This window comes from Lampetra fluviatilis, chromosome 18 (assembly GCF_964198595.1).
Source record: "Lampetra fluviatilis chromosome 18, kcLamFluv1.1, whole genome shotgun sequence".
NCBI classification, from domain to species: domain Eukaryota; kingdom Metazoa; phylum Chordata; class Hyperoartia; order Petromyzontiformes; family Petromyzontidae; genus Lampetra; species Lampetra fluviatilis.
Window position 1 is genome coordinate 10,960,149 of NC_136292.1, and position 9,459 is coordinate 10,969,607.

A 9,459-nucleotide genomic window follows, 5' to 3' on the forward strand; every position below is an offset into this window, starting at 1 on the left:
AACATACTCAAACGTTTGTCCTTGTGACTTAATGACAGTGATAGCAAATGCAGGAATGATAACTAAATAGGCTATTATTTATTATTGTTCTTTAATGGCGTGCAAAACGAAAAAATAAAATCCAAAAATAGTGGCGCACTTAGCTTTTATCAAATGCGGCGCTGGCATGGTTCGTGGAGAAAATCGATTATTCTTGGAACAAACTACGGTAATAATTAGTTACAATTTTAATAATAAGACTTTTGTGAAAAACTAAAATAATTTTTTTGCATTGCATGAAATTCCACGGAGCCTACCCAGCGTTACCCCCAGCGTGCAGAGGGCCAGGCGTTAGGCACAGATCACCAAAACTATGCACGGAGATGTGGCTGCTTGGGTTAAATCTACCCCTATCGCATACGTGACTTATACAAAGCTCACTTTCGTCATGAAAGGTTCCATGACTCGTGCATTTTAGACTGTGGTCTGCGGGTTTCTGCACACATTTCTGCTTTCCTTGCTGTTTCAATGTAACCTCGTCACTGGTTCCTCCTGGGGCTATATAGGTCCTCCTTCATGACCCGCACCTTTTGAGGACATCGTTCGACTTGTGCGACACAGCCTCCAAAACGCTACATCGGTGATAGATAGACATTTTTTTAAAAGTACCTCTTAATTTTCCTATTTAACTGCGAGCTGTATTTAAATATCTAAGGCGTGAAAATAAACAATACCTCAATATATGCATGCACGTTAACTGCCGGGTATAGGTAATGAACACAGCAAATCGTTGCATGATAGTGTTATTTATCGAGAGCTCGCAGCAAATCGCAACATTGCCGGACGAGTGGAGATGGGTCATCAGATGATGCTCGAAGCCGTGCAGTCGGCAAGACTCTGCAAGCTGCTGGAGTCGTGGACAGGCGAAGAGTCTTTGCTGCAGCCGCTGTGGGACATCCTCCGCCTGAACTACGGGCACACGCTGCGTTCGCCCATCTTCCCCGCCGTCCTGTCCGTGATGGCTTACTACGTGTTCTGCCTGCTCTTCACCGCCGTGGGCCTCGTGGCTCGCCGGCTGGCTCCTCACTTGCGCCACTACAAGATTCAAGCGAGCAAAGAGGAACCGAGCCTGAGGGTCGTCTGCGACTGCGTGGCGCTCACTATCTACAACAACGTCGTGTTCGTCTTGCCGGCCACGGTGGCTCAGTGGTATTGGCGGCCGGCCATCGACCTGCCAGAGAAGGCACCCGGCCTCTTTGAGCTTTGCCACGGCGTTCTGGCCTGCCTGCTGCTGTTCGACTTTCAGTACTTTGCCTGGCACCTACTGCACCACCGTGTGCGCTGGCTGTACAGGACTTTCCATGCTGTGCACCATGAATGTACCGTGCCCTTTGCGTGGAGCACGCAGTACATGGGCGGCTGGGAGCTCATGAGCGTGGGCCTCTGGACCACCATCGATCCCATCGTGCTCCACTGCCACCTTCTAACCACGTGGACGTTTATGCTGCTCAATGTCTACCTCTCCATCGAGGATCATTCGGGGTACGACCTGCCCTGGGGGCTTCATCATCTGCTGCCCAGAGGCCTCTACGGAGGGGCACCGCACCACGACCTTCACCACCAGAAGCCGACGAAAAACTTCGCCCCTTACTTCTGTCACTGGGACAAGATCTTTGGGACATCCGTGGAAGCCACACCAATGGACAAGTCTCCGCAAGGGTCACGCTGATGCTACGAATGCAGAGATGAGTGCCTGCGCGTGGCGCAAATTCGTGTCGCCCTCGGCTACAGCTCCACACAGTTGGTCGGCCACAACGTAATCCACCTCACTATCTTGCCGGAGCGAAGTTCCGTCAGCAAATGACGCTGGGCGGGATGCGTTTCAGTTACCAGGATTTGCCACGCGCAGCGATGTCTTTTTTAAACGCTAAAAAGGGGAGTAAATTGTCCCTTAATATATGTGACAAGAAGTTATCATGCTTGAGCTGGCCGTCACGCTGGCTGCTCGAAGTCAGTGTTCTCATCAAGTGACAGAGACGGTAACTTTTTGAAGCTGAATTTGCAATGAAATAATGATAAAAATGTGAGCAATGATTGTACATCTTCACAACGGAATTGCTGTCGCAAATATATGGTCTCCATCACAAGTAAATGTTAGTTATAAATGGACAGATTATTTTTTATCCTTCATGTATGTATGTTGATTTTCGTTCGCACCGTACGTAACCAACTGTGCTAATCGGAGGTGTGAGGGTAAGGACCACAAACTAAACACAAAAAAGCAGTTCCAATGAAATTCGTTTTCAATCTCGAATTAAAAGTGCATAGATGATGTTAGTCTATTAGAAAGCAGGTTGCACTTTGTAGTGGACTACAGTGTGGGTATGCCCATCTCCAGAGTCACCTGAAAGCAAGTGCAGGGACTGCATTATTTATATTTCGTACTTACAAGTTTAGCGAGTTTAGCGACTGCTAAACTTGTAAGTACGAGGAGAACACGCAAACTCCAAATATACAACAGGCGTCAGGGTCGGGATCGATTCTACAACCTCCTGTATACCAGGCGAGGTAGTTAACATCTCCTAGCCACCGTGGCGTCCATGGGCAATTGTTGGTAGCACGGGGTCACCGCGTGCCCTCCCACTTTTCTGTGGTTCTTCTTCCTTGCGCCCTCTGAGTTGCACTCTCTCTCTCTACGAGGGCGAGCGAACACTGTGCGGCACATTACAGGTTGAAATTATTATAATTAAATCACATTCGCCGCTTTTTGCAAAGGTTTGCAGTTCTATTCCAGTGGCCACCCTGGTCAATACTGCAGTGTGTATTTACTAATAATACATGCCATGTGCTTCACAGTGGATGATGAAGATCCCCTGATGGCCGTTGTGTACTGGAGAACGGGCTCCAAATGTGCGGAATTCGAAATTGACGCAGTAAATTACTCAATTGATATTACACACAGCAACAATCATCTCCCCCCTACTGGCAGACTAATACCCCAGGTCGCTCCTGCAAATGAGACTCATCCTGGTCTTTTGAGGTCTCGCCTAGTTATATAATAATGTACTTGGATTATATAATAGACGTGTGATGGAATGTTACATAACGATCGCAACAAATGTTATGTATAATGTCGTTACGGTTGTTCAGGGGCGGATAAAAAAGCTTGCTAGGAACTATTTTCATGACGGGCACCTTTGTACGGCCTACGATGTGCCACGGTGCAGAGTGCAGAGAGGGGGGGGCCCAGGTCTGGCCACACGTTGGGCCAATGGGCCAAACCCGGCCTAGAGAACTCACCTAGCCTGGGCACGTTGCATCACTCCAAGTCGCCATTCAAAAAAGGCCCCGCGGAGTTGTGAAGATAGCATAAATAAAAGTCACGCTTTTGTTAAGACGACGGTGTGAAAGAGTTGAGTGATTATCGGGGCCACTGTGTGTTATGTGGGCTCTGTAGAGGCTTGGCATAGCGGTGGGGAAGTTGGTGGTGGTTACAGCCTGCGAAGTGAGGAATGCAATGTGGCGGCGTAAGTGCTTTATGGACACATCTCTCCGACATCTTGTATCTCTGATTACATCTTTCCCCTATCGGACATCTGTCTTCTGCCGCCAAACTCCTGGCTCATTGTCTGATCTTCACCCATCTGGGCTAGCGTAATCATCTTCTTGTACCCCTGCCTCTGCTCTCACTCCCCTCCAACAAAAGCAAAATGATTGCGCACGAGATATTTCCAATCTCCCCTTTAATTTTGCACACTTCGCCTCTCCTCGTTCAACTCCATTTCCGATACCGACAAATATCTTCATGTCCTTGCTCCCACCTCATCTTGCCTCTCTTATCTCCGTCCATGTCCCCTCCGCTAGTCCTCTTCATTCCCAATCTACTCTCTGTATCTCTCTCTGTCCCTCCTACTCCTTGTGCACAATCCCGTTTTCGATCCTTCTCCCTCCTTGCACCCCTCCACGGGAATCAACTTCCCCTGTACATTGAGCAGCACTGCTCAAAGACTCAACACTGCAATCCATAGATTCAACACTGCCCATAGACTCAACACTGCCCATAGACTCAACACTGCCCATCGACTCAACACTGCTACCCATAGACTCAACACTGCCCATAGACTCAACACTGCCCATCGACTCAACACTGCAACCCATAAACTCAACACTGCCCATAGACTCAACACTGCTACCAAAGGCTCAACACTGCCCCTGTACATTAAACAGTCCCCGTCCTGAACCTCCTATTCCTCTCTTAAAACTTACCTCTTCTCTATTCCCATTCTCTTCCTCCCCTCGCCCCTCCACTCCTTCTCGACCCTCCCCGACCCTCTCGTGATCCCGAAGTACCCTCCAGCACTGTCACTCATTCCTAAATTCGTGAATGCTCTTGCCAACTACACCATCATTTCATTCTGTCATCCTTTTGAAAGCTTATGTCGAGTGCCTTGAGTGAAGACACTCTATAAATATAAATTAGATTAGAATACAAGTACCCCTCTATTCTCAATACATCTCCTATATGTCTCGAATCTCTCTTGCGGGTATATCTCTTATCGCCCATGCTAATCTTTTGCATACATCACATATATTTCATATATATCTCTTCTGAATACATCTCTTTATATATCTATCTTATCTGTTCCATATATATATTCAGTCTCTTCTTTGTGCATACATCTCATGTCTCTCTTAAACATATCACCTATATTTATTTTATCTGTCGTCTGAATAATCTCTCTCACACTTATTTTTCCAAAAACACATCTCAGGTATCTTGTTAATGAAAATATCTTCTACGGCTCATTCAACTTCCGTCGCATCCCTCGCGTCCCCATTACACATCTCTAGCAACTACATTCCCTCCTGCCTCTTGTCAGTCAGTTGATATCGGGTATGGCCCAGTGAGCTAAGATGCTCTTTTACATTTCCTGTCAATGTCCATGTTTATATTTAATCGTGTATTTATTTCTACGGGATATTTTTTGCTGGTATCAAAGTATGTGAAACATAATCTAGATTTGAAGTTTTCGTGACTGCAGGGATCCATACACTTTGGTTCTTTCGGTAAAGTCACGTAGGTAGAAAATGAAAAAAATCACGACGTTTTCTTTCTGTGTTTCTTGCAATTGTGTCTTGCTGTGGTTGTCCCACCGGATGGCGGACGCTTGTGTTGCGCCCGCAACGTCGTGATTTAATTTATTTCATACCTACGTGACTTTACCGAAAGAACCAAAGAGTATGTTGAAAAATAGAATAGGTTTACCCTTCATGACAATACAACGGGTGTTGAGATGTTTAAACATAAAATAGATACCTTTTGGCAAGGCATCAAGTCTGCATTAACCACACGTACTTGTGGCAAAACATGCAAACACGCCCTTATAGTATACGTGTTGTCTTTGAAACGAATTGGCCTACACCAGAGACAGCCTTCTTTATTTATTTGTCTCAGCACCAATGTCAGACCAGAGAATGCTAAAAGGCGAACAGTACAGAGACAATCCAAATATCAAGAGTTTTTAGAGCTCGGGTTGAGCAGTTATATCTCTTCGTTTTTATTTTATATCGGTGCCCCACGGCGCTCAACACCTCGACTCGTGAAGTCTGCATGCCCCTCAAGTAGTCGCTTTGTTTGATTATTTTGAATTAGAACATTTGCTCAGCATCACGCTTCGTCGTGGAGAGAGGGGTGGTTAACGTTTTTCGGTTGCTTGTATAATGATTGTAAAGTACATTGTTCGAGTGTTGGTGCTGTCCAACACGACTCGCTGTTCGTAATTGCCGCGTGTATAAAAATGCGGTGGCTACATTTGTGTCAAGGGCACGATGCAACTCAAATAATTATGCCCATGCATACTTAACATTTGCAACTCAATAGTTATTTTATTGCAAGGTCAAATCAAGGGTAACGTATTATATATATATTTTTTAAGTGGGTTGGAAAGCTCACGGTATGTGAAATACCCATGTCAAGGAAGTGGCTTAGCGGTCAGAGTGCTGAGTTGGGACTGCTGAGGTCTTGAGGGCTGAATTCTGGAAGCTGCCTGTGACTCAACACCGGCTCAAAAGTGTAGGGAATTAACGCTCACCAGTGAATTTACACACACACAGATACAAACTAACTTTTGTTTTACGATTTATTTGGCAAAATTACACTTCTTAGAATTATATATTTTTAAACAAATACCCTTGATAAGTTTGACTGAAATACGACAGTCTTTTAACGTGTGGGGAAGTGGGGCCCCTTGCCGTGGGTGTAAGCGGTTAGTGTAGCAGCGCTCTGCGCTACAAACCCGGCGAGCCAAATTCGATTCCCGCTCACGCCCAACACCAGTGACGATTATCTGAACCGGTTCTGGGCCACCCCTAAATCAACCCAACCTCAAATGAGTACCTGGTGCGGTGCGTAAACATCGCCACTGGGGAGACAAAGATGGCCAGGCGTGGTGCTGGCCACCCACCCCCTCGTGTGCCATGCCGGCCTTCATAGGTGTTCGCTAACAGCACTTGCCCCAACAATCTGTTAAGGCAATACGGGGGATCTTTGTCTTCATTTGCTATGAAGGACAATTTCGAAAAACGTCACCGATTTTTTTTTATTTACGTCCACAGGTGTTATTGACGAATGCGTTCAGTTCGTAGGCCAATGTCGTCATCCACAAAATTTCATATTCACGAGCATCTCAGGAACGTATCCCTCGCGAATAACGAGGGAATACTGTAGCACGTTTCGTTGGGTTTACTGCCATACAGCACCTTCGCGTTCTCTGATGAATAACTGACATGCATCACCGAGTTAAACCGTTTCACATTTTTCGTTCAATGGATATTTTTGCTTAAATTTGAGATTGTTGATGAATTCGATTGGGCCAAAAAATGTTGTTTAGTGAAACTAAAATAAAACGTTTTAAATTTTACATATAAACCTGAATGTCCCCCTCGTGTCGGAATGCAAATACAGTAACGATGTATATACATGCCACCTCTAAATTTTGACAGCATCTGATTATAATTTTTTTGCCTCTGCATCGATTTACTTGCTGCGTGTTGTTTCTAGACGTCTGCTTGACCAGATGTTCAGCTTGGATCGGATGTCGGTACCATTGATCGATACCTGTGTAGTGCTAATACTTACGCGATCCGGGGGTAGAAATGCCCACGGGATCCCAGGTTTCGTTAAAGATGACGTCACAAAGGAAAGGCGGGGCGTGAAAGAGAGGGAACGCCCAAGAGGGGAGTGTTGACGTCACCGGATGGGGCGGGGCGATCGGGGCACATCCTGGCGGGATTGGGAGTGGAGGGGTCGAACGCGCCGTGACCTCGTGTGGAAAAGAGTGTGTCGTCTCAATCTTCGTCTGGTGGACTCATTACACCTGTGTATATATCTTTATTCTCATATAATTGTCAAAATGTTGTTTGATTTTCAACGCAGCCAACGAGGTGACTCGGTTTGTTTGGCTGTGTCGGGTGGTGGAGGGTTAACAAGCTCGAATCGACGTTATACCTACGTGATCTAACCCAAAATAAACCGATTATGATTTACCATTGCTGTTTCGTTATTTTTCGCATTCTGCCGATGTTCTATTTGTGCCAACGTCACTTTCTATTAATAAATAAAACGCGTCATAGAATCTAGAGGAATTTACTCCGCAGTAGTGTACGTTCTATGAACAGACTCTAGTTCTAAGCACAAGTCAACATTTTCCATAACAAGGCGATGGCTGTTTCCATTTCCAGTGCTTTTCAAAGTATAGTAAGTACCCTCCATACCTCTCGGACCTCCTGATGTCCGAGCTGCAAAACCACCAACAGAACTCTATGCAGCTCTACCCAGGAGTTAGTCTCGACCCTGAGAGTCAGGGCCACGACCGCCATGCATTATTTCTCTATTGTCGGACCCTCCACCTGGAACGACATCCCCCTCCACATTCGCAGCACTGACTCTTTTACCTACCTTCAAGCGCCTTTTCAAAACTGAGACGATCTGTGAGCTGGGCTCCGCACATGAGGGTCGCTGCCTTCGGGCAAGTGCAAATTGTGCGCATTTCAAATTAACATTATTATAAGTAATTGAATCTAGAAACATGCGTAGAAGAGTCCAGCACACGTGGGTAGAGTTGCTTGAAGGATGCATCACTGGAGGGTTCCAGTGATGCATCCTGAAAAACTGAGAGTACAAAACGAAGTAACTTAGCAATACCCTTGACCGTTTAAGTTACCATTTACATTGTCTAGCACAAAGCATACGTTGTGTGTCAAGGCTTGCCATGATCTTTGGTTGTGTATCTAAATTGCATTTTGTCCCCCCCCCCCCCCTCCCCACACCGTAAAAAACTACACAACCACGGGGAGAACATGCAAACTCCAAATATACAGGTGTCAGGGTCGGAATTTAACCCACGACCTCCTGTATACCAGGCGAGGTAGTTAACATCTCTCAACCGGTGCGTGATGTTGGGCCGCCTTCAAATGTAATTGCTCTCGGTCTACATTCATCTGCTGTGTTGTCCAGTTGTGTCCCTTCGAAAGCAATATTCGCTCGTTCAGAGAACTTGCCATTGGTGATTACATTTCTTTGCCGTTTATTTAGGGCCCCAACTTTGCAGTCTTCTTATTCAGTTCCCCTATGGTATCCTGCCGTCCATTGCCATTGATTGGTATAATGACGGCGGCATCACAAAATCTAAGATGGGTCTAATAGAGCTGAAAAGTGCGTGAAGAAGCGTAGGTAGGTGCATGCTTCGAATTACGCTAGTGTGACAGAAAGAATAATCTAACTCTTAATTTATATTTATATAGAGCGACTTCACTCAAGGCGCTTGACGCAGCTTACAGAACGGCGGCAGAATATAATGATTCAGATTGCAGGGGTGTACAAGGATTTAGGAATGAGTGATAGCGATAGTGGGTACTTAGGGATCAGGAAAGGGTAGGAGAGGCACGTGAAGGAATGGACGGGCGAGGGGAGGGAAGAGGAAGAGAATGGGCGATGGAGAAGAGGCGAGGCTTTGAGAGAGGATGAGAAGGAATTGATGTGGTTGCATTTTTTTTTATCAGTGCTGGCAGGCCATGTGGCCAGATGACGAACGTGTTATCTACGTATCTCTTCCACAAGGATGGACGTAGGGTGGATGTCAGGATGGCATCCGTTTCAAATTTCTCCATGGAGACATTCGCTACCACTGGTGATAAGGGAAAACCCATAGGGGTACCTTCATTTTGTTTGTAGAATGTACCATTCCACCTGGAATGGTACATTCTATAAACATGGCCTGCCAGCACTGAACCAAGTTTTCAACCACATAAATTCCATACACCCATCCATCAAATTCACCATGGAAGTGGAAAATGAGGGCAAGCTACCATTTCTGGATGTTTTGATTGAGAAGAGACCTGATGGCTCGTTGGGACATTCTGTCTACAGGAAAGCCACCCACACAGATTCCTATCTAAAGCCTGATTCCCACCACCATCCAG

General features: G+C 46.0%; 1 protein-coding gene across 1 annotated transcript; it reads left to right on the forward strand.

The window, feature by feature from the left end:
• The first annotated feature begins 832 nt into the window (after positions 1-832).
• Positions 833-1,708, forward strand: LOC144937035 (cholesterol 25-hydroxylase-like protein 1, member 2). The gene has a single exon (XM_078864272.1). It carries the CDS (start codon positions 833-835, stop codon positions 1,706-1,708), a length of 876 nt encoding a protein of 291 aa, XP_078720398.1.
• Positions 1,709-9,459: the final 7,751 nt, after the last annotated feature.